Source organism: Podarcis erhardii, assembly GCF_964252035.2.
Source record: "Podarcis erhardii genome assembly, chromosome: 7".
Lineage (NCBI taxonomy): Eukaryota > Metazoa > Chordata > Lepidosauria > Squamata > Lacertidae > Podarcis > Podarcis erhardii.
The window spans coordinates 46,109,339-46,134,222 of record NC_138511.1 but is presented as its reverse complement, the minus strand read 5'-3'; the positions used below and the strand labels follow the sequence as shown (position 1 = coordinate 46,134,222).

The 24,884-nt window shown below is 44.7% G+C and overlaps 2 protein-coding genes and 1 long non-coding RNA gene across 7 annotated transcripts in view; 2 read left to right on the top strand and 1 right to left on the bottom strand.

The window, feature by feature from the left end:
- LOC309346678 overlaps positions 1-19,942 on the bottom strand; it is a 30,424-nt gene extending 10,482 nt beyond the window's left edge. Inside the window, exons 1-2 of the long non-coding RNA XR_014158725.1 lie at positions 19,864-19,942; positions 5,779-5,880 (exon numbers count right to left, since the gene is read on the bottom strand). This is a non-coding gene — a long non-coding RNA (uncharacterized lncRNA). The remainder of the gene's footprint in view (positions 1-5,778; positions 5,881-19,863) is intronic.
- Positions 434-8,376, top strand: LOC309346676 (C-signal-like). Of its 2 annotated transcripts, none has more exons than XM_081870576.1 (6): positions 434-1,867; positions 3,913-3,964; positions 5,768-5,946; positions 6,803-6,961; positions 7,499-7,603; positions 8,043-8,376. In XM_081870576.1, the coding sequence occupies exons 1-6, from the start codon at positions 1,661-1,663 to the stop codon at positions 8,157-8,159; spliced, it is 819 nt and encodes a 272-aa protein (XP_081726702.1). In that variant the 5' UTR covers positions 434-1,660; the 3' UTR covers positions 8,160-8,376. The 2 variants fall into 2 exon arrangements, with proteins under 2 accessions (XP_081726702.1, XP_081726701.1); XM_081870575.1 differs by having other exon boundaries at positions 437-1,867; positions 5,768-5,955; positions 8,043-8,374.
- On the top strand, positions 11,045-22,095 carry LOC309346675 (C-signal-like). 4 transcript variants are annotated; one of them, XM_081870573.1, is made up of 6 exons: positions 11,045-11,350; positions 13,587-13,638; positions 19,853-20,031; positions 20,882-21,040; positions 21,378-21,482; positions 21,889-22,095. In XM_081870573.1, exons 1-6 carry the CDS (start codon positions 11,144-11,146, stop codon positions 22,003-22,005), a joined length of 819 nt encoding a protein of 272 aa, XP_081726699.1. In that variant the 5' UTR covers positions 11,045-11,143; the 3' UTR covers positions 22,006-22,095. The 4 variants fall into 4 exon arrangements, with proteins under 4 accessions (XP_081726699.1, XP_081726700.1, XP_081726697.1 ...); XM_081870574.1 differs by having other exon boundaries at positions 19,853-20,040; positions 20,882-21,035; XM_081870571.1 differs by having other exon boundaries at positions 19,853-20,040.
- The last annotated feature ends 2,789 nt before the right edge of the window (positions 22,096-24,884 follow it).

The window sequence follows — 24,884 nt, the reverse complement described above, 5'->3', positions numbered from 1 at the left end:
AATATATTGTTTTATTGGTAACATTAGAGGTAAAATGACTTATTACTCATACTTAATCTAAGCACAACCCAAGGGCTCCTGATTAGGCATCTAGCTATGCAATCTTATCTGTTAATTCCGCTCTATCCTGTTTTTTGCTTTGTTTTTATTTACACCAACTCACGAACCATAAACTTTCAAATTGACCACTAATAATGAACCACAGGTCGCAGATATTACTGCAAATTTATTGTACTTTCTGTGATATACAGATGACATGAGGAGACTTGGTCTATTTATTTGTAGTGTTTACTATTCCTTATTATTAAGGAAAAATAAATATATATACCGTTCACCTGGAAGTGCCCACACGCTCTCAACAGACTTCTTACTCCAGGAGTAGTTGTTCTCCCTCTCCTGCTGGGGTGTGGTAGCTGCCACCCTAACTAGAAGAGCAACTAGGAGCATCTCCCTTACCTGTTTTCTAAATTTTCTAACATCATCATCATCATTTTTTATTTATACCACGCCCTCCCCAGCCAAGACCAGGCTCAGGGCGGCTAACACCGAATATAAATACAGTAAAAACATTAACAACAACAAACCAAACAAACAGTTGATTAAAATATAAGTTAGAATGCAGCTTAAAATGCAGCCTTGTTTTAGTGGTAGCCTTGAAATCACCTGCCAGACCAGTTTAAATGACCTTTATTTTCAATTACCTTATTCCAATCTTGTGGACTTTAAAAAAACACCAAACCATTATTAACACTATGAACAACCCATAAGTGCAATAACAGGTTGTAGCATAATACCATATATAAAGCAAACGAACAATAAATAGTAAGAGAAAGAAGTGATGACACATCAATATAAATCAAGACCTCCATATTTCATGAGCTAGTGTGGATGGTGAATGTTGAGCATCTAAATCCAATGCATAGGAAATAAAATCCCACCAGATCCCATAAAATCCTCCTGGATCCTCCAACCCACTGGAAACACTGAATTTATGTGCAATTTCCCCCCACAATGACTTCCGCAAGTTCTTACGCCACACAGCCAAATGCAGATCTTTCAAGGTTTTCCTTTGCTAGGCTATTGAAACCCTAGCTGCAGCTAACATGCATGTCAAAAGCTTTTTACAGTGAAAAGCTTTCATCTTCTAAGTGTTTGAAAATAGTGTTTTCATTTTACAGATGTAAAGGAAGCTAAGGAGTAGGTACAAAAGCATATCGGGATGTGGCCTGAACATAACTTTCCCCCTCATCTTCCTCTGAGCTGTGACCACCCTCAAACTCATTGTAAATCTGAATTGTCTTCTTCTCTGGAAGTGTCAGGCTGGGGAGGCGATCTCCACCATTTCTCCTTTGCCCAATCCCTGACATTGGGTTAGTTTTTATATGCCGGTTCATATATTCCCTAGTGACAACGGTATGCTTTTTTATCATTTTTTCACATTCTTTCACTAATGAACTTGGGGTACATAGTTATTTGCTTCACCCTGTTTTTTAAATCTTCATAACAATCTTTCATAGCATTTTTTCCATTGCTAATGTTATTAAAACGCAGACGTGGCCAATGAGCTAGTCAGCAAATGAGGTGTTGCGTCCAACATAAGCTTATCTGAAGATCAAAGGAGGTGCTTAGTTCCCATAAAAGCATCTCCTGTGACGAACCGATGCTCTTTGAAGCAAGTGTTACAAGCATGGAAGCCAAAGCCTGCAGCTCTAAGGGGATGGCGATAGAGTTCCCTGTTCAGAGTGTTCTGGTGACAGGATCCAATTCGGGAATTGGCCTGGGTCTGGTGAAGCAGTTTCTGAAGCTGCCAACTCCACCTCAGTGGGTCTTTGCTACTACCCTAGACATGGATGGACCAAAAAGCAAGGTGAGGACCAGGAATGTAGCATAAGAGAGTAGTGATGTTACCATGTTGTAAGAATGTAATGTCAGCTTTCTGTGCTGGATGGGGTTGATGGGAGTTGTAGTCCGAAACATCTGGAGGGCGCCCGGTTGGAGAGAATGCTGTTGCACTCATGACCTGCTTGCAGGCTTCCCATTGCCATCTGGTTGTGAGATCAAGAGGCAGGACTGAGTGGGCCTTTGGTCTGAAAGTCCTTATCTTTGGTTTTTTTCTTTAAAAAGCAAGGTTTTGATTTAAGCTTAACTATAGATGCTAAACTAATTGTTTTCAGTTTTTGTAATTGCCAGTGCTCCCCAACTGCACCATGAGCCCTGTGGGGAAGAGAGATAAGGCCAACCCAAATGTGCCCCTTTGTTTGCCCTCCCTTCCAGTTACCCTTTCTTTGCCAGAAATAGATCAGTATCTATTTCTACCAGGCTGCCAAACACTCCCTTGTGCCTCCTCAATAACATTTCTTAGTAGTGTAGGCTGGGTGTAATCATAGAGACCTTAAGGTATGGTTACCAGACGTCCCCGTTTCCTGGGGACAGTCCCCAGATTTACAAATCTGTCCCCGGACAAAATGTGTCCCCAGAATGTCCCTGGATTTCATTTAATGTCCCCGGATTTATATTTTAAATGTTGTAGATTTATTAGTAGGGAATGAATGTTGCGTGAATGGTTCAACGGCACAAGACACATCATATGGGACTACCGGCGAGGCAAAATGGCGGGCGCCACAGCAGTGAGCAGCTCCTGAAGTCAGCCAGAGCCTACTGCGCTACCAGGCTGGCTCCGGGCTGCTGAGACTGCCGCTGCCACCTCCACTGCCAAGAGGAAACGAGGGATGCCCGGCACGTCAACTGGGGAAACCAATGACACACACCCCCCCGGTGACCCAAATCAAGCCGGGAGGGAGAACACCTGGCCGACTGCCCATCGGCGCTCCAGGGCCAGGAAAACCCTGGAGACAATGCAGGGAGAAGGAGGAGAGGAGAAGGAGAAGGAAGAAAAAGAGGAAGGAGAAAAAAGAGGGGAGCCCTGACCTTGCCGCGCTGATGCCGCTGCTGAGGAAGACAGGTAGGAGAGCACCAGGAGGGCAAGGACACGTGGCCAAGCCCAGGCCCGACCCGATCATACTCCACAGTGGCTAGCGCTCCAAGACAGCAGCCGGGGTGCAGAGGAAGGCCACGTGACAGAGGAGACCACAGAAGAGAATATTTTTTAATATCTTTTTTTAAAAAAAAAATAACCTTCACCCCCTCTTTAAAAAAAAAAGTTTCCCCAGATTCTTTGAAAAAAATCTGGTAACCTTACCTTAAGGACTTGTGAGCCAGGATTAAAGTTTTAATAAAATGATTAAAAAGTCATTCTTAGGAAAAAGGTTCTATCTTATGAATGGTTACATTCAAACAAAGCCATCCCCAAAGGAGCTAATAGAGAAATTAAAATAAGACCAATGCATCCTAATATCCTTTAAATAAAACAGTGTCCTAACAGCTGAAGTCTTACACTGGAATTTATGTTGATCCTCCACAGTTTCCCTTCAGTACATTCCCCTGTGGGCAACTTTCTGGGGGCCATATGCTAGTGGTGTGGGGGGTCAGAAGCAAAAGTGGGCCAGGCAACAGATATGGCTGCTGCCCTTGTATAATAGGCTACATTCCACGGATGCAAAAGTCTACATGCACCTCTCTCCATCCTCCATCAGAACAAGTAAAAGGTACTGTTACAGTACAGGGGCATATTTCAGCCAGGCAAAAGCATTGAGGAGGGAGGAGGAGAATGAGGACTTTCAGACTCCTTACCACTTTTCCTTGCACCAGGTTTTCTGTCCATTTCTGATCGTGTGCTCACCCTATTAATATTGGAGAGGAGGATGTTATCCTGGCAAGGGTTTGCTCTGAGTGAGATTCCTAAGTGTCTGTTACTCTGCTAAGCATTTTTAGGAACCAGCTCTAAGGCTCTGGGTCTCTCTTGATGCCTAGTTCCAGTTTAATCAATGCAAGAAAATGTTTCTTTTTTGACAGGAAATAAAGGAGTTGGCATGCCAGCATCAGAATCTGGTGGTGCTGCAGCTGGGTAAGTCTCACGTTCCAAGTGTGGGATGAATAGACATTCCCAGCACCAGTGGAAACCAGTACAGTCCACAAAGCAGTAACTGGAAAACAAGATGATTTGCTCCCCTGTTACAGAATATCAGTGATAAGTACTTTTGATTCTTCCCACAACTTCAATGAAGCTTTGAAATGAGATGCACCTAAATGTAGTCTCTGTCCATATCGTCACATAACAGATGTGTGGGGAAGGTTTGGCCCACCATATGTTGCGGAACTACAACTCCCATTATCCTTGGCCATTGACCATGTTTTCTGGGACTGATGAGAGTTGTAGTTCAGCAACAATTGGAGAGCCATAAAGGAACTTTCCAAAATGGCTTACAAAGACATGGGCTAACGCTGTCTCTTATGGGTACTCCATACCTTTCGGTGTCTGTGAATTCATATAGAAGCAATATGACACAGAAAGGCAAGGCTTCCAGAACAGGTACCACAACCTGTTGTATGTTACCATAGTGCACAGAATAAAGTTCAGGCACCTCCCCACTGACGCACAACCACTGATGTACGCATCATTTTTGGCACCTCAAGGGGCAGGGAGGGGGCAGAAGGGGGGGCAGAATGGGTCAGAGGCAGAACAGGGTGGACTTGCACAAGTGCTGCTGCAAAACCCATACATACATCGGGATTCCCCTGTACAGTGGTACCTTGGGTTACATACGCTTCAGGTTACATATGCTTCAGGTTACAGACTCCGCTAACCCAGAAATATTACCTCAGGTTAAGAACTTTGCTTCAGGATGAGCATAGAAATCACACGCCTGTGGCGCAGCAGCAGTGGGAGGCCCCGTTATCTAAAGTGGTACCTCAGGTTAAGAACAGTTTCAGTTTAAGAATGGGCCTCTGGAACGAATTACCGGTAAGTACTTAACCTGAGGTACTACTGTACTTGGGACTTACAGTGGCCTTGTTTAGGGCTCAGCTTTACCTTCAATGTGTCTAACTGTCCCAAATATTTCATAAAAAGTAAAGAATAAAATGTTGAAAGTGAAACTGCACGGATCATTCAGTGTAATTATGTTAGTGTAAGGTTACCAGATTTTTTTCAATGATTCCGGGGACACTTTTCAACTTCAATAGGAATGATAGCATTTTGTCAGGGGACTGATTGTAAATCTGGGGACTGCCCCTGGAAACAGGGACGTCTGGTAACCTTATGTTAGTGTTGAAGTTCAATTAGTTATGAACCGGCTGGGTGGAGGTGTTGATTAGCAAGCATGCAAAGCAGCCTAAGCAGTTTTCTTCTATACGTACCTTTGGCTGAATGTCTGCTTGCTACTGTATATGCAAGGCCTGAACTGAGAGAGACAAACTATCCCTACAGCCTTCTCCCTAAATTACACACAGTAAAGTGCTGCCAAACTTTTCTCTCTGAATTCCATCTACATTAGTATATACTTCGGCCTTACAATTGCCTTGCTTTGAGCTCATTTTCTGACGGAGTGATATGAATGTGGTGCAAACATTTTTAAAAGCCAGGCCTTCACTGTGCTCCCTCTAAAAACACACACACCTCCATGATTCAGAGAAGAATTTGTTCTTCCTCCTCAAGTGGACTGTGGTAGCTTCTACGCTAACAAAAAGAGCTGACAGGCCAAAGTAACAAATAAGTGGACCAAAAAGCACCTCTCATCCTTGAATGGACTTAATCTGTAAGATCCCCCCAAGCCACCTGCCTTGGTAGTTTTAAAAGGGCCTTTTTATTTGTCCCTTGGGCATCCCCACACCACCCAGTTCCTAAGGGCCTAGAAATGTCATTCTGCAGATGTCACTGACCTCCAGAGCATCAAGGCAGCTGTGGAGCAAGTGCAAAGGTGTGTTGGAGAATGTGGATTGAACCTCCTGATGAACAATGCTGGTGTTATTTCTGGAAACGACCTGGAGAAAGAAAATGCAAAGGACATGGCAGATGTATATGCTGTCAATACTATTGGGCCACTTCAGGTGAGCCAGGTAAGTTTTTGCTTTTCATGGGGCTGCACATCCCTTTACTCACTACCTATTGCCCTGGTAATAACTGTGATGTTCTGGCCCTTTGGGAGAATTAAACAAAAGCAACAAACTGGGTAGGAGAAAAGCAGTATTTGTTTGAGCAATTAATTTTCATGAGGATTTTAAGAAAATAATTGCAAACTGATATGGAAATTCAGAGAATTGAACTTAAGGTAGGAAAATTGATAAACCAACCTTGATAGATCCACCAGTTGCTGAAAATCAGTCTGGCATAAAAATAGTAATTCTTTCTACCTTTCCTTCCCCAGAAGTTTAATGGGGCTACTCTCATGAACATGCAGACAATTTTTTTTAATAGAATGGATCAATATGGCTACTTTCTGGAAAACAGATGACATTATTGCCTTTCCTATCTTAGTGTGCTATGCACACACATAGTAAAAGAGAGAGTATGCAAAAGCCTAGAATACATTGTCAAACAGTTGTTGGAGAAGGAGAACTTTAAAATGCCAAAAAGTGAACCAGAAGGAAGAAACATGGGTGAGACCTTAGAATAGAGCAGCTTCAGGTCCTGTTGGGGGCTGCATAAAATGAGGCCAGGGCACAGGTTGCCCAGCTGTGTGTTCAAACAATTCTAAATGTATACTAAGTCCTACGAGACTTCTTGTGCAAAAGCTTATAGAAAGTACCGGTATTTTTGGATCAGAAATCCTAATTCTGCTACAAGCATTGTTTATATATACCTTCAACTTTATACAGTGCATCCAGTGCTTTCCTCTGGTATCCCTGCCCCAGGATAACTGCATTCATTAACCTAACAACAGCCATGACCTCTATTCTCTTTTAGGCATTTCTGCCCCTGCTGAAGATGGCAGCTCAGAGATATCCCCAGGAAGGGCTGAGCTGCTGCAAGGCAGCCATTATCAATACATCCAGTGCTGCAGGCTCCATGGAAGTTATGCTGCTATGGGAAGTAAAGATGAATATTGCCTATCGCTGCAGTAAGGTACCTTATGTGAAATCCATGTGAAACTGTCTGCAGCCTCCTCTGCCCAGCTGTGACTATCTTTCCAAATGATAGCTGTATGTGTGCATCTGGGCAATAATCATGCATTGCCCACGGATAAATGTTGAGAGACAAACTTCTGTTGTGAGGATGTTGCATTTTCTAAAACAGTGGATGGCATTAAGGGAAGATACCAGGATGTTTTCTACAAATAAATAGCATGTGTACAGTCCTTTTCTTCTTGCAGAACCTAGAACAAACATCTAAAGCTAGAAATCAGTTAGCAAAATGATGCAGCCAACAAGCATGGGGAACACTCACAAATGCCTGTCAAAAATCTTGTTCAAGAGTGGTGTCCATGATAGATAACTTCCAAGTTGCTAGTTTTTGTGTCAGGAATGCTCAGTGATGTCCAGTTTCTCTTACAAACCTCTCTGCCTCCAAATCCTTTCTAGCCACCTTGCAGTAATCCATATTAAGCAGCTCCCCACAGTTCAATGCACCCTCTACTCATGGTTTGTTTTTTCTCCCTTGTAGGCTGCTTTAAACATGCTCACCAAATGCCAGTCACTCACGTATCCAGCTTATGGGATTCTGTGTGTTTGCATCCATCCTGGCTGGGTGAAAACTCAAGGCATGCAAGTAAGTGCTCAAGGCTTCTGGTAATCCTGGAAAAGGTGGGCTATAGGGCTATAGCACGATATTTGTTTTAACAAATTGTTTGACATTTTTAGTTGGATGGTGGTGCCTGAGTAGCACCAGTGCCCCATCCTTCACTGCTTGGAGGTATTAAAAGCACAAGAAAAAGGCAGTGAAGGCAGCATCTATGAGTTGGTGCTTCTAATAATATCCAAAATTGCTCCTGGAAAAGCAAGCATAGTCCTCTGAGGCCTTGCAGTGAACTGCTATCCTTTGGCATGCATGATCACTTGGTTGTCTTTCATAAAGCAATGTTTAATGTGCAGGCTGAAATCTTATAACCAAGACATCTAACAGCATCTAGGCCTTCTGCTATTTGATGCTCAAGAATGACTTTTTCCAAACTTAAGAAATCCTTCACTTACAATATTTTTCTTCACAGGAGGCGGACCTGACTGTAGAAGAGAGTACACGAGGAATAATTCATGTTCTCTCCACACTTTCTGAGGTGGATAACGGTACCTTTGTGGACTGGGAAGGACGCAGAGTGCCCTGGTGAGGGATTTGTTTCACGATGCCAGGGGGTTTACCACTCTAGGATTCTGCCAACAGAGCATCCAATAAACCACCTGGGATTCGAGGGAAAATGTTTTTGACTCTTTTCTTCCTTCAGAAGGTTCCATTGAAGACCAGTTTTCATGCAGAATTGTTTTTAAGGACTAGCCATGGATTGAAAGATCTTTCAGCCTGAGGGTCACACTCCCTCATGAGCCCCCTTATGGGGGCTGGATGCCAATGCCAGGTGGGGGTGGGTGGCATTGGTGAGACAAAGGCAAAAGTGGGCAGGGCAAGGTTGTGAATATTACCTTTCCATGGAACAGGATGGGGAAGTTGTGTCCTCCGGGTGTTGTTGGATGGCATCTCCCAAGCCAGCATGGCCAATGGTCATGCCCAAGCCAGCATGGCCAATGGTCAGAATGATGAAAACTGTGGTTCAACAACATCTGGAGGGCCACAGATTCCCCATCTCTGGTAATGAAGGCTACATACAAAAGCCAGAGGTATTTAGTGCGTGCAACTCGCTGTTGTAGGAGCAGGGGGTTGGTTTGGATTATGTGTTTGGGTCCCCTCCAAAGCCTGTGGTTCTTTATCTGGATGATGGGAGTCTATAGTAGGAGCTGAAGTGCCTGAACCAGTTTCTTTGTAAAAGATCAAGCTGACCCTGCTCAGCATCCTTTTATATGCCTAAAGACTTGAGCAAGTATGGGCGTGTTGTCATAGAAAAAGGAGCTAGTACTGTCTCTACAAGGAAGGGTAGCCAGATCTCACACACGTGGCTAGACTCAGCATCCTGGAGGCAAGAGAACAGTAGGTCAGAAGCTGGCCTTTGTCTTGTCTGCAGCTGGGAAGACACAGAGGCTTGACTTCCTCTCAGAGCTGAGACCAAACCTTTGGGGGATCTCCCTAGGGACCTGATGGAGGAGCAAGATCTGATGTAGCAGTGATGCTGTGAGCCCTTCATCTTGTGCTCTGGTTGTGTATATGTGCATACCCTCCAACATTTATCTGATGAAAATAGAGACATCCTATTCCATACTACTACTACTACTTCTTAGTTATACCCTGCCCTGGTTGCTCCAGCCACTCTGGGCAGCTTCAAACATATATAAAAACATAATAAAACATTAAACATTAAAAAAATACTTCCCTGCACAGGGCTGTCTTCTGGTTGTTGTCTTCTAAAGGTTGTACTGTATAGTTACCTATCTCCTTGGCTCGGGGGTCGAATAACTCCATACTCTCCCAGCATTTCTCTGATGAAAATAGGGATAGCCTAAGGAAAGGAGGGACATTCTGGTCCAGGATCAAATCAGAATCAACAATGGCTTCTGTAAATCTGGGACTGTCCCTGGAAAATAATGACACTCAGAGGGTTTGTATGTGTAAATAAAACCATTGCCAAAAAGATCCCACATAGCACCCAATAGCACCCATGACCCAGGTGTGCCGGGTTCCCTTTGGGCCCAGTGTAGGGTCCATTGGAGCCTGCCCATTACCCCACAAGGATGGCGCACCTGCCATGAAATCTCTCTATGGTCTGAGATTGGGATTCACGTAACACACACTTCCTCTGCCCAAGCAAGGGGACCTATCATCACTGCTCAAGGACATGTTGCAGCCACGCAAAAGCTCTTGAGGAGGTTGTAAAGAAGAGTTAGGGAAGGGTGTAGTCAGAGAGAGTATTGAGGGCCTCTTCTGCCCAGTGGTGCCCTTGCTGCCCAGGGTGGGCGCATGGGGCGTGCCCGAGGAGGGTGGAGCGCGAAGGATGCCTTCGAAGGGAAGGGAGCCAGTGTGGTGCAGTGGTTAAGAGCGGTGGACTCATAATCTGGGGAACCGGGTTCGCTTCCCCACTCCTCCACCTGCAGCTGCTAGGTGACCTTGGGCTAGTCACACTTCTCTGAAGTCTCTCAGCCCCACTCACCTCACAGAGTGTTTTTTGTGCGGGAGGAAGGGAAAAGAGAATGTTAGCCGCTTTGAGACTCCTTCGGGAAGTGATAAAGCGGGATATCAAATCTAAACTCTTCTTCTTCTTCTCCTCCTCACGTGCCACAGTTCGGGGTAGGAGAGGGGCAGGGAAGCTGCTGTTCACGCTTCCCCTGCTCTCCGCTACCAGGTTAGACATGATCCGGTGATGGAGCTACTTCAGCTGGGTGCAAGGCGTCACGCCAAGGAGGGTGGGTGGCAGCATTGCCACTGACCCTCCTGCTATCTGCTACTGGGTCAAATCTGACCCGGCAATGGAGCTGCTGCGGCCCGGTGCACCTTGCCAAAACTGAGGAGGGCTGCTCTCTACTGCTGGGTCAGGAGAGCTGCTGCTGCTGGGTGTGCCGCAGTGAGGAAGGTGAGCAGCAGCACTGATTTCCACTCGCCTGCTCTTCTCCCCTGATTCAGGGCGGAGTTGCGCTAGGCACAAGTGCTACAGCCAAGCCACAGCACCTTCTTGCGCAGAGCCAGGCTCTGATGAAGACGTCTGCTGTGGGGGTGCCTTTTTGCACCCAGCCACATTTTTAAAACTCACATTTTTGCCATTTTGTCACCCACCCCCCTTGGTGATGACACACGGGGTGGCCCACACCCACCGCACCCTCCTTCCTATGCCACTGCTTATGCCATTCCCCCTCTAGTTAGTTTTTATATCCTGGTTATCATATTCCCTAGTGACACGGTATGCTTTTTTAGTACTTTTCCACTAATGAACTCAGGATACATAGTGATTTGCTTCAACCCATTTTTAAATTTTCATAACAACCCTGCAAAGCCAAACAGGCTGAGAGATTGACTGAAGATTTTAATTTGGAACTGTCTGTCCTCTATACCATAATGCCATAATGCTTCTTCGTTTTTCCATTGCTAATAATGTTGTTGTTGTTAAAAAATGGCCAACGCACTAGTCAGCAAATGAGGTGTAGCATCCAGCATGAGATTATCTGAAGATTAAAGGAGGTGCCTACTTCCCATAAAAGCATCTCATGTGACGACCCGATGTTCTTTGAAGCAAGTGTTACAAGCATGGAAGCCAAAGGCTGCAGCTCCAAGGCGATGGTGACAAATTTCCCTGTTCAGAGTGTTCCGGTGACAGGATCCAATTCGGGAATTGGCCTGGGTCTGGTGAAGCAGTTTCTGAGGCTGCCAACTCCACCTCAGTGGGTCTTTGTTACTACCCTAGACATGGATGGACCAAAAAGCAAGGTGAGGACCAGGAATGTAGCATAAGAGAGTAGTGATGTTACTATGTTGTAAGAATGCAATGTCAGCTTTGTGTGCTTGATGGGAGTTGTAGTCCGAAACATCTGGAGGGCGCCCGGTTGGAGAGAATGCTGTTGGGCCTTTGGTTTCACCAGCAGCTGCCCTGCTCTGGTGTGACTGTTTTCAGCGGCTCATCTGAGTTGCCCACTGCCTGCCTTGTCTGCTGCTCTCAACACTGCTGTGATGGGCCAGCAGCTCTCACAAGGCTGCCACAAAGCTGTAATTCACAGTGCTGTCTCTTAGCGGCCAGTTGAGCTGCGATATGAGAATAGTCTTAGAAAATTACAGCATAGATTACTGGGGAGAGACATAAAAGAAGATCTCTATCACTCTAATTCCACCTGTAGACTGGTTTGTCCAGCAATTATCATTTTGCTGAATTAAGTTTCAACACCTTTTTAAGCTGTTTACCAGCAGAGGACAGTATTGGCTGTCAGGAAATAAATGAATCCCTTAAACCCCAAGTCAACTCCATGCAGGATTTTTATCTCTTTTAACAGTCTAGTTCCTTCAAACTAACTTTGTAATAATGCCAGAAATAGATCAGTGTCTATTTCTACCAGGCTGCCTAACACTCCCTTGTGCCTCCTCAATAACATTTCTTAGTAGTGTAGGCTGGGTGTAATCATAGAGACCTTAAGGTATGGTTACCAGATGTCCCCATTTCCCAGGGACAGTCCCCAGATTTACAAATCTGTCCCCGGACAAAATCCGTCCACAGAATGTCCCTGGATTTCATTTAATGTCCCCGGATTTATATTTTAAATGTTGTAGATTTATTAGTAGGGAATGAATGTTGCGTGAATGGTTCAACAGCACAAGACACATCATATGGGACTTCCAGCGAGGCAAAATGGCAGGTGCCACAGCAGCGAGCAGCTCCTGAAGCCAGCCAGAGCCTCCTGCGCTACCAGGCTGGCTCTGGGCTGCTGAATTGCCACTGCCGCTGCCAAGAGGAAACGAGGGATGCCTGGCGCATCAAGTGGGGAAACCAATGACACACACACACAAGCCAGCAGCGGGAGCACCCGGCCAACTGCCCATCGGCGCTCCAGGGCCAGGAAAACCCCGGAGACAATGCAGGGAGAAGGAGGAGAGGAGAAGGAGAAGGATGAAAAAGAGGAAGGAGAAAAAAGAAGGGAGCCCTGAAGGGAAAAAAGAAGGGAGCCCCCTGCTTGGCAGGGGGTTGGACTCGATGGTCTCTTCAAACTCTATGATTCTATGATTCTATGACCTTGCCGCGCTGATGCCGCTGCTGAGAAAGACAGGTAGGAGAGCACCGGGAGGGCAAAGACACGTGGCCAAGCCCAGGCCCGACCCGATCGTATTCCACAGTGCCTAGGGTCCCAAGAGAGTAGGCCAGGGCGCAGAGGAATGCCGTGCGACAGAGACCACAGAAGAGATTTTTTTTAATACCCTTTTTTTTAAAAAAAAAAAAACTTTCACCCTCTCTTTTCAATAATAATAATAATAATAATAATAATAATAATAATAATAATAATAAATTTTATTTATATCCCGCCCTCCCCAGCTGAAGCTGGGCTCAGGGCGGCTAACAACAAAAGTTTCCCCAGATTCTTTGAAAAAAATCGGGTAACCTTACTTAAGGACTTCTGGACAACTTTCTGGGGGCCATATGCTAGTGGTGTGGGGGTCAGAAGCAAAAGTGGGCCAGGCAACAGATATGGCTGCTGCCCTTGTATAATAGGCTACATTCCACTGATGCAAAAGTCTACATACACCTCTCTCCATCCTCCATCAGAACAAGTAAAAGGCACTGTTACAGTACAAGGGCATATTTCAGCCAGGCAAAAGCATTGAGGAGGGTGTAGAGCAATGCCAGTGAGGGGTATGACCTGGTGAGAAAGAGGCTGTGGTCTTGGGAGAGTTACAAAGCCTGCATAGAGGGAGCCCACATAGGAGGGAGGAGGAGAATGAGGACTTTCAGACTCCTTACCACTTTTCCTTGCACCAGGCTTTCTGCCCATCTCTGATAGTGTGCTCACCCTATTAATATTGGAGAGGAGGATGTTATCCTGGCAAGGGTTTGCTCTGAGTGAGATTCCTAAGTGTCTGTTACTCTGCTAAGCATTTTCAGGAATCAGCTCTAAGGCTCTGGGTCTCTCTTGATGCCTAGTTCCAGTTTAATCAAGGAGGTAAAACATTTCTTTTTTGACAGGAAATAAAGGAGTTGGCATGCCAGCATCAGAATCTGGTGGTGCTGCAGCTGGGTAAGTCTCACGTTCCAAGTGTGGGATGAATAGACATTCCCAGCACCAGTGCAAACCAGTACAGTCCACAAAGCAGTAACTGGAAAACAAGGTGATTTGCTTCCCTGTTACAGAATATCAGTGATAAGTACTTTTGATTCTTCCCACAACTTCAATGAAGCTTTGAAATGAGATGCACCTAAATGTAGTCTCTGTCCATATCGTCACATAATAGATGTGTGGGGAAGGTTTGGCCCACCATATGTTGCGGAACTACAACTCTCATCATCCTTGGCCATTGACCATGTTTTCTGGGACTGATGAGAGTTGTAGTTCAGCAACAATTGGAGAGCCATAAAGGAACTTTCCAAAATGGCTTACCAAAGACATGGGCTAACGCTGTCTCTTATGGGTACTCTACCTTTATGTATAGAAGCAATATGACACAGAAAGGCAAGGCTTCCAGAACAGGTACCACAACCCCTTGTATGTTACCATAGTCCACAGAATAAAGTTCAGGCACCTCCCCACTGACGCACAACCACTGATGTACGCATCATTTTTGGTACCTCAAGAGGCAGGGAGGGGGCAGAATAGGTCAGAGGCAGAACAGGGTGGACTTGCACAAGTGCTGCTGCAAAACCCATACATATGTGGGGATTCCCCTGTACTTGGGACTCACGGTAGCCTTGTTCAGGGCTCAGTTTTACCTTCTATGTGTCCAATTGTCCCAAATATTTCATAAAAAGTAAAGAATAAAATGTTGGAAGTGAAACTGCAGGGATCATTCAGTGTGCTTCACAACAGTTAATTATGTTAGTGTAATTGGGTGCACTCTTCCCACCTTAGATCAAATCTATGCTGCCAGGTGCCATAAGAAAGCGGCAGAGATAGCACAGGATAGTACGCACCCCGGAAATGATCTCTTTCACCTTCTGCCTTCTGGAAGAAGGTATAGGGTTATAAAGGCCAGGACTAGCCGCCTGAGAAACAGTTTCTATGCAAATGCAATTCTGGTTCTAAACGCAGCATAAGGGGTCTCTATAGTATAGTGTATTTTAAAATGGGGTTTAAGAGTTTTTAGAGGTTTTTGAATGTTTTGTGTAGTTTTGTAGTAGTTTTAAGTAGTTTTTATGTAGTTTTGTGGTAGTTTATGTAGTTTTATGTAGCTTTTCAAATACATTGTTCTGCATGGGACAATGACAATAAAGATATCATAATATCGTAAGGTTACCAGATTTTTTTCAATGATTCCGGGGACACTTTTCAACTTCAGTAGGAATGTTAGCATTTTGTCAGGGGACTGATTTGTAAATCCAGGGACTGCCCTGGGAAACAGGGACGTCTGGTAACCTTATGTTAGTGTTGAAGTCAATTAGTTATGAAACGGCTGCGTGGAGGTGTTGATTAGCAAGCATGCAAAGCAGCCTAAGCAGTTTTCTTCTATACGTACCTTTGGCTGAATGTCTTCTTGCTACTGTATATGCAAGGCCTGAACTGAAAGAGACAAACTATCCCTACAGCCTTCTCCCTAAATTACACACAGTAAAGTGCTGCCAAACTTTTCTCTCTGAATTCCATCTACATTAGTATATACTTCGGCCTTACAATTGCCTTGCTTTGAGCTCATTTTCTGATGGAGTGATATGAATGTGCTGCAAACATTTTTAAAAGCCAGGCCTTCACTGTGCTCCCTCTAAAAACACACACACCTCCATGATTCAGAGAAGAACTTGTTCTTCCTCCTCAAGTGGACTATGGTAGCTTCTACGCTAACAAAAAGAGCTGACAGGCCAAGGTGACAAATAAGTGGACCAAAAAGCACCTCTCATCCTTGAATGGATTTAATCTGTAAGATCCCCCCAAGCCACCTGCCTTGGTAGTTTTAAAAGGGCCTTTTTATTTGTCCCTTGGGCATCCCCACACCACCCAGTTCTTAAGGGCTTAGAAATGTCATTCTGCAGATGTCACTGACCTCCAGAGCATCAAGGCAGCTGTGCAGCTGCTGGGTGACCTTGGGCTAGTCAAACTTCTTTGAAGTCTCTCAGCCTCACTCACCTCACAGAGTGTTTGTTGTGGGGGAGGAAGGGAAAGGAGAATGTTAGCAGCTTTGAGACTCCTTCAGGTAGTGATAAAGTGGGATATCAAATCCAAACCCCTCCTCCTCCTCCTCCTCCTCCTCCTCTTCCTCTTCTTCTTCCTATGCCACTGCTTATGCCATTCCCTCTCTGGTTAGTTTTTATATTCTGGTTATAATATTCCCTAGTGACATGGTATGCTTTTTTAGTACTTTTCCACTAATGAACTCAGGATACATAGTGATTTGCTTCAACCCATTTTTAAATTTTCATAACAACCCTGCAAAGCCAAACAGGCTGAGAGATTGACTGAAGATTTTAATTTGGAACTGTCTGTCCTCTATACCATAATGCCATAATGCTTCTTCGTTTTTCCATTGCTAATGATGTTGTTGTTGTTAAAAAATGGCCAACGCACTAGTCAGCAAATGAGGTGTAGCATCCAGCATGAGATTATCTGAAGATTAAAGGAGGTGCCTACTTCCCATAAAAGCATCTCATGTGACGACCCGATGTTCTTTGAAGCAAGTGTTACAAGCATGGAAGCCAAAGGCTGCAGCTCCAAGGCGATGGTGACAAATTTCCCTGTTCAGAGTGTTCTGGCGACAGGATCCAATTCGGGAATTGGCCTGGGTCTGGTGAAGCAGTTTCTGAGGCTGCCAACTCCACCTCAGTGGGTCTTTGCTACTACCCTAGACATGGATGGACCAAAAAGCAAGGTGAGGACCAGGAATGTAGCATAAGAGAGTAGTGATGTTACTATGTTGTAAGAATGCAATGTCAGCTTTGTGTGCTTGATGGGAGTTGTAGTCCGAAACATCTGGAGGGCGCCCGGTTGGAGAGAATGCTGTTGGGCCTTTGGTTTCACCAGCAGCTGCCCTGCTCTGGTGTGACTGTTTTCAGCGGCTCATCTGAGTTGCCCACTGCCTGCCTTGTCTGCTGCTCTCAACACTGCTGTGATGGGCCAGCAGCTCTCACAAGGCTGCCACAAAGCTGTAATTCACAGTGCTTTCTCTTAGCGGCCAGTTGAGCTGCGATATGAGAATAGTCTTAGAAAATTACAGCATAGATTACTGGGGAGAGACATAAAAGAAGATCTCTATCACTCTAATTCCACCTGTAGACTGGTTTGTCCAGCAATTATCATTTTGCTGAATTAAGTTTCAACACCTTTTTAAGCCGTTTACCAGGAGAGGAGAGTATTGGCTGTCAGGAAATAAATTAATCCCTTAAACCCCAAGTCAACTCCATGCAGGATTTTTATCTCTTTTAACAGTCTAGTTCCTTCAAACTAACTTTGTAATAATGTTCAACTTACCCTTAGTTCTTCCACAGTTTCCCTTCAGTACATTCCTCTTGGGGCAACTTTCTGGGAGCCACATGCCAGTGGTGTAGGGGGCCAGAAGCCAAAGTGGGCCGAGCAACAGACATGGCTGCTGTCCTTCTTTAATAGGCTACATGCCACTGATGCAAAAGTCACTAGTTTCTACATACACCTTTCTCTCCATCCTCCATCCGAACAAGTAAAAGGCACTGTTACAGTACAAGGACATATTCTAGCCAGGCAGAAGCATTTTTTAAGTGTATAGAGCAATGCCAATGTGGGTATGACATGGTGAGAAAGAGGCTGTGGTCTTGGGAGAATTACAAGGGGGAGGTGGGGAGAGCTTTCAGACTGCTAACCACTTTTCCATGTACAAGGTTTTCTGTTCATAACATACTCACCTATTAACAGTGCTTTTTTCTAAAAAATATATTTAGGGGTACTCTCATTTTGACTCCAGAAAACCATCATTTTATAGTTCAAATAGGGAAAAATAAATACAGTAAATGGACAAAAGTAAAAAGATTCACAAAACGTTTAGAGGTATGTGTACCCCTGCACCCCCCCCGAAAAAGAACTGCCTATTAATATTGAAGAGGAAAGTGTTCTCCTTGCAAGGCACTGTTCTATGTGAGATTCCTGAGTTTCTATTAGACTCTACTAAGCATTTTCAGCTTCCAGCTCTAAGGCTCAGGGTCTCTCTTGGTGACTAGTTCCAGTTTAATCAAGGAGGTAAAACATTTCTTTTTTGACAGGAAATAAAGGAGTTGGCATGCCAGCAACAGAATCTAGTGGTGCTGCAGCTGGGTAAGTCTCACGTTCCAAGTGTGGGATGAATAGACATTCCCAGCACCAGTGCAAACCAGTACAGTCCACATAGCAGTAACTGGAAAAAGGATGGTTCACAGCCAATCAAGGGCTTAAGCAACAAAGCCTCTCTTCTGAGGTGGTAGCAGGCCCACCATATATTGCTGAACTACAACTCCCATCAACCTTGCCCATTGACCATGCTTGCTGGGGCTGATTAGATTTGTAGCTCAGTAATATTTGGAGAGTCAAAGGCTCCCCATACCTGCCATAAAGGAACTTTCCAAAACGGCCTACCAAAGTCATAGCCTCATGCTATTTCTTATGGGTACTCTACTTTCTGTGTCTGTGAATTCTTACAGAGGCAATATGACACATAGAGGCAAGGCTTCCGTAACAGGTACCATACATAGCCTGTGGTATGTTACCATAGTCCAAAGAATAAAGTACGGTACTTGGGATTCACAATGGCCTTGTTTTGAGCTCAGCCTTACCTTTTGTGTGTCTGATTGTCCCAAAGATTTCATAAATCTTGGAAGAGGAAGTGCAGGGATCTTTCAGTGTGCATATGCAAGGCCTGAACTAAGAGAGATAAAATATCTCTGCTGCTTTCTCCCTAAATTACACACAGTTTTTTGTTCAGTTTGCTCAGTAAAGTGTTGTCAGGACTTTTCTCCACCTACAATAGTTAAGTATTTTGGCCTTACAATCGCCTTGCTTTGAGTTTGTTTTTTGATGGAGTGATATTAATGTGATACACGTATTTTTAAAAGCCAGCTTCCAGTCAGTCCCTGTGCTCACTGCATGCACAACTCAGAAAGACACACAGAGCTCCATGATTCAGCGAAGCACTTGTTCTTCCTCCTCAAGTGGGCTGTGGTAGCTGCTGTTGTTGTTTAGTCGTTTAGTTGTGTCCGACTCTTCGTGACCCCATGGACCAGAGTACGCCAGGCACTCCTGTCTTCCACTGCCTCCTGCAGTTTGGTCAAACTCATGCTGGTAGCTTCGAGAACACTATCCAACCATCTCGTCCTCTGTCGTCCCCTTCTCCTTGTGGCCTCCATCTTTTCCAACATGAGGGTCTTTTCCAGGGAGTCTTCTCTTCTCATGAGGTGGCCAAAGTATTGGAGCCTTCCAGTGAGCACTCAGGGCTGATTTCCTTAAGAATGGATAGGTTTGATCTTCTTGCAGTCCATGGGACTCTCAAGAGTCTCCTCCAGCACCATAATTCAAAAGCATCAATTCTTCGGCGATCAGCCTTCTTTATGGTCTAGCTCTTACTTCCATACATCACTACTGGGAAAACCATAGCTTTAACTATACGGACCTTTGTTGGAAAGGTGATGTCTCTGCTTTTTAAGATGCTGTCTAGGTTTGTCATTGCTTTTCTCTCAAGAAGCAGGCATCTTTTAATTTCGTGACTGCTGTCACCATCTGCAGTGATCATGGAGCCCAAGAAAGTAAAATCTCTCACTGCCTCCATTTCTTCCCCTTCTATTTGCCAGGAGGTGATGAGCCCAGTGGCCATGATCTTCGTTTTTTTGATGTTGAGCTTCAGACCATATTCTGCGCTTTCCTCTTTCACCCTCATTAAAAGGTTCTTTAATTCCTGCTCACTTTCTGCCATCAAGATTGTGTCATCTGCATATCTGAGGTTGTTGATATTTCTTCCAGCGATCTTAATTCCGGTTTGGGATTCATTCAGCCCAGCCTTTCGCACAATGAATTATGCATATAAGTTAAATAAGCAGGGAGACAATATACAGCCTTGTCGTACTCCTTTCCCAATTTTGAACCAATCAGTTGTTCCATATCCCGTTCTAACTGTAGCTTCTTGTCCCACACAAACAAAAAGATCTGACAGGCCAAGGGACAAATAAGTGGACCGAAAAGCACCTCTCGTCCTTGTAATCTGTAAGATCCCCCAAAACCACCTGCCTTGGTAGTTTTAAAAGGGCCTTTTATTAGTCCCTTGGGCATCCCCACACCACCCAGTTCTTAAGGGCCTAGAAATGTCATTCTGCAGATGTCACTGACCTCCAGAGCATCAAGGCAGCTGTGGAGCAAGTGCAAAGGTGTGTTGGAGAATGTGGATTGAACCTCCTGATGAACAATGCTGGTATTACTTCTGGAAACGACCTGGAGGAAGAAAATGCAAAGGACATGGCAGATGTATATGCTGTCAATACTATTGGGCCACTTCAGGTGAGCCAGGTAAGTTTTTGCTTTTCATGGGGCTGCAAATCCCTTTACTCACTACCTATTGCCCTGGTAATAACTGTGATGTTCTGGCCCTTTGGGAGAATTAAACAAAAGCAACAAACTGGGTAGGAGAAAAGCAGTATTTGTTTGAGCAATTAATTTTCATGAGGATTTTAAGAAAATAATTGCAAACTGATATGGAAATTCAGAGAATTGAACTTAAGGTAGGAAAAATGATAAACCAACCTTGATAGATCCACCAGTTGCTGAAAATCAGTCTGGCATAAAAATAGTAATTCTTTCTACCTTTCCTTCCCCAGAAGTTTAATGGGGCTACTCTCATGAACATGCAGACAATTTTTTTTAATAGAATGAATCAATATGGCTACTTTCTGGAAAACAGATGACATTAATGCCTTTCCTATCTTAGTGTGCTATGCACACACATAGTAAAAGAGAGAGTATGCAAAAGCCTAGAATACATTGTCAAACAGTTGTTGGAGAAGGAGAACTTTAAAATGCCAAGAAGCGAACTAGAAGGAAGAAACATGGGTGAGACCTTAGAATAGAGCAGCTTCAGGACCTGTTGGGGGCTGCATAAAATGAGGCCAGGGCATAGGTTGCCCAGCTGTGTGTTCAAACCATTCTAAATGTATACTAAGTCTTATGGGACACCTTGTGCAAAAGCTTATAGAAAGTATTTTTGGATCAGAAATCCTAATTCTGCTACAAGCATTGTTTATATATACCTTTAACTTTATACAGTGCATCCAGTGCTTTCCTCTGGTATCCCTGCCCCAGGATAGCTGCATTCATTGACCTAACAACAGCCATAACCTCTATTCTCTTTTAGGCATTTCTGCCCCTGCTGAAGATGGCAGCTCAGAGATATCCCCAGGAAGGGCTGAGCTGCTGCAAGGCAGCCATTATCAATACATCCAGTGCTGCAGGCTCCATGGAAGTTATGCTGTTATGGGAAAGAAAGATGACTGTTGCCTATCGCTGCAGTAAGGTACCTTATGTCAAATCCATGTGAAACTGTCTGCTCCCTCCCCTGCCCTTGCCCTGCCCTGCTGTGACTATCTTTCCAAATGATAGCTGTATGTGTGCATCTGGGCAATAATCATGCATTGCCCACAGATATATGTTGAGAAACAAACTTCTGTTGCGAGGATGCTGCATTTTCTAAAACAGTAGATGGCATTAAGGGAAGATACCAGGATGTTTTCTATAATTAAATAGCATGTGTAGTCTTTTTCTTCTTGCGGAACTTAGAACAAACATTTAAAGCTACAAAACAGTTAGCAAAATGCACCCTCTGCTCATGGTTTGTTTTTTCTCCATTGTAGGCTGCTTTAAACATGCTCACCAAATGCCAGTCACTCACGTATCCAGCTTATGGGATTCTGTGTGTTTGCATCCATCCTGGCTGGGTGAAAACTCAACCCAATCCCGTAAGTGTTCACGGCTTTTGGTAATCATGGAAAAGGTGGGTAGCCCTATAGGATGATATTTCTTTTAACAAATTGCTTGACATTTTTAGTTGGATGGTGGTGCCTGAGTAGCTCCAGTGCCCCATCCTTCACTGCTTGGAGGTATTAAAAGCACAAGAAAAAGGCATCTATGAGTCGGTGCTTTTAATAATATCCAAAATTGCTCCTGGAAAAGCAAGCATGGTCCTCTGAGGCCTTGCAGTGAACTGCTATCCTTTGGCATATTATGACCACTTGGTTGTCTTTCATAAAGCAATGTTTAATGTGCAGGCTGAAATCTTATAACCAAGACATCCAACAGCCTTCTGCTGTTTGATGCTCAAGAATGACTTAAGAAATCCTTCACTTACAATATTTTTCTTCACAGGAGGCGGACCTGACTGTAGAAGAGAGTACACGAGGAATAATTCATGTTCTCTCCACACTTTCTGAGGTGGATAACGGTACCTTTGTGGACTGGGAAGGACGCAGAGTGCCCTGGTGAGGGATTTGTTTCACGATGCCAGGGGGTTTACCACTCTAGGATTCTGCCTAGAGAGCATCCAATAAACCACCTGGGATTCAAGGGAAAATGTTTTTGACTCTTTTCTTCCTTCAGAAGGTTCCATTGAAGACCAGTTTTCATGCAGAATTGTTTTTAAGGACTAGCCATGGATTGAAAGATCTTTCAGCCTGAGGGTCACACTCCCTCATGAGCCCCCTTATGGGGGCTGGATGCCAATGCCAGGTGGGGGTGGGTGGCACTGGTGAGACAAAGGCAAAAGTGGGCAGGGCAAGGTTGTGAATATTACCTTTCCATGGAACAGGATGGGGAAGTTGTGTCCTCCGGGTGTTGTTGGACGGCATCTCCCATCAGCCCAAGCCAGCATGGCCAATGGTCAGAATGATGAAAACTGTGGTTCAACAACATCTGGAGGGCCACAGATTCCCCATCTCTGGTAATGAAGGCTACATACAAAAGCCAGAGGTATTTAGTGCGTGCAACTCGCTGTTGTAGGAGCAGGGGGTTGGTTTGGATTATGTGTTTGGGTCCCCTCCAAAGCCTGTGGTTCTTTATCTGGATAATGGGAGTCTGTAGTAGGAGCTGAAGTGCCTGAACCAGTTTCTTTGTAAAAGATCAAGCTGACCCTGCTCAGCATCCTTTTATATGCCTAAAGACTTGAGCAAGTATGGGCGTGTTGTCATAGAAAAAGGAGCTAGTACTGTCTCTACAAGGAAGGGTAGCCAGATCTCACACACGTGGCTAGACTCAGCATCCTGGAGGCAAGAGAACAGTAGGTCAGAAGCTGGCCTTTGTCTTGTCTGCAGCTGGGAAGACACAGAGACTTGACTTCCTCTCAGAGCTGAAACCAAACCTTTGGGGGATCTCATAGAATCATAGAATCATAGAATTGGAAGAGACCACAAGGGCCATCGAGTCCAACCCCCTGCCAAGCAGGAAACACCATCAGAGCACTCCTGACATATGGTTGTCAAGCCTCTGCTTAAAGACCTCCAAAGAAGGAGAATCCACCACACTCCTTGGCAGCAAATTCCACTGTCGAACAGCTCTTACTGTCAGGAAGTTCTTCCTAATGTTTAGGTGGAATCTTCTTTCTTGTAGTTTGGAACCATTGCTCCGTGTCCGCTTCTCTGGAGCAGCAGAAAACAACCTTTCTCCCTCCTCTATGTGACATCCTTTTATATATTTGAACATGGCTATCATATCACCCCTTAACCTCCTCTTCTCCAGGCTAAACATGCCCAGCTCCCTTAGCCGTTCCTCATAAGGCATCGTTTCCAGGCCTTTGACCATTTTGGTTGCCCTCCTCTGGACACGTTCCAGTTTGTCAGTGTCCTTCTTGAACTGTGGTGCCCAGAACTGGACACAGTACTCCAGGTGAGGTCTGACCAGAGCAGAATACAGTGGCACTATTACTTCCCTTGATCTAGATGCAATACTCCTATTGATGCAGCCCAGAATTGCATTGGCTTTTTTAGCTGCTGCGTCACACTGTTGGCTCATGTCAAGTTTGTGGTCAACCAAGACTCCTAGATCCTTTTCACATGTACTGCTCTCAAGCCAGGTGTCACCCATCTTGTATTTGTGCCTCTCATTTTTTTTGCCCAAGTGCAATACTTTACATTTCTCCCTGTTAAAATTCATCTTGTTTGTTTTGGCCCAGTTCTCTAATCTGTCAAGGTCGTTTTGAAGTGTGATCCTGTCCTCTGGGGTGTTAGCCACCCCTCCCAGTTTGGTGTCATCTGCAAATTTGATCAGGATGCCCTTGAGTCCATCATCCAAGTCGTTGATAAAGATGTTGAATAAGACCAGGCCCAAGACAGAACCCTGTGGCACCCCACTAGTCACTCTTCTCCAGGATGAAGAGGAACCATTGATGAGCACTCCCTAGGGACCTGATGGAGGAGCAAGATCTGATGAAGCAGTGATGCTGTGAGCCCTTCATCTTGTGCTCTGGTTGTGTTTATTGTGCATACCCTCCAACATTTATCTGATGAAATAGAGACGTCCTATTCCATACTACTACTACTACTACTTAGTTATACCCTGCCCATCTGACCTGGTTGCTCCAGCCACTCTGGGCAGCTTCCAACATATATAAAAACATGATAAAACATTATGATAAAACATATATAAAAACATGATAAAACATTATGATAAAACATGTATTCAGTTGTCTTCTAAAGGTTGTACAGTGGTACCTCGGGTTACATACGCTTCAGGTTACAGACTCCGGTAACCCAGAAATAGTACCTCAGGTTAAGAACTTTGCTTCAGGATGAGAACAGAAAACATGCTCCAGTGGCACAGCAACAGCGGGAGGCCCCATTAGCTAAAGTGGTGCTTTAGGTTAAGAACAGTTTCAGGTTAAGAACGGACCTCTAGAACGAATTAAGTTCTTAACCCAAGGTACCACTGTAATGTATAGTTACTTATCTCCTTGGCTCGGGGGTCACATAACTCCATACCCTCCCAGCATTTCTCTGATGTTTCTAGAAGAAAGCGTAGCCAGATCTCACACACGTGGCTAGACACCACATCATCCTAGAGGCAATAGAACAGTAGGTCAGAGGCTAGCCTTTGTCAAGTATGCAGCTGAGAAGACACAGAGGTTTGACTTGATCACGGTGGGATGAAACCAAACCTTTGGGGGATCTCCCTGGAAGTCTAATGGAGGAGCAAGTTCTGATGTAGTAGTGATGCTATGAGCTTTTCATCTTGTGCTCTGGTTGTGTGTGGGGGTAAATAAAACCATATATCAAAAAGACACCAGTCTTCAAAAATACTCATTCCAAGGAAACCAGACCAGAGGGAAGCACTGGCTGCCTTAAGTCTCTCACTAGCCTTAGATTGGGGTGAAT

Coding starts and splice junctions, on each gene's coding strand:
- LOC309346676 (XM_081870575.1), top strand. CDS start 1,661: ATGCTCTTTGAAGCAAGTGTTACAAGCATGGAAGCCAAAGCCTGCAGC. Junction 1,868..3,912: donor TGGATGGACCAAAAAGCAAG/GTGAGGACCAGG, acceptor CTTTTTTGACAG/GAAATAAAGGAGTTGGCATG. Junction 7,604..8,042: donor TGAAAACTCAAGGCATGCAA/GTAAGTGCTCAA, acceptor TTTTCTTCACAG/GAGGCGGACCTGACTGTAGA.
- LOC309346675 (XM_081870571.1), top strand. CDS start 11,144: ATGTTCTTTGAAGCAAGTGTTACAAGCATGGAAGCCAAAGGCTGCAGC. Junction 21,041..21,377: donor TTGCCTATCGCTGCAGTAAG/GTACCTTATGTC, acceptor TCTCCATTGTAG/GCTGCTTTAAACATGCTCAC. Junction 21,483..21,888: donor TGAAAACTCAACCCAATCCC/GTAAGTGTTCAC, acceptor TTTTCTTCACAG/GAGGCGGACCTGACTGTAGA.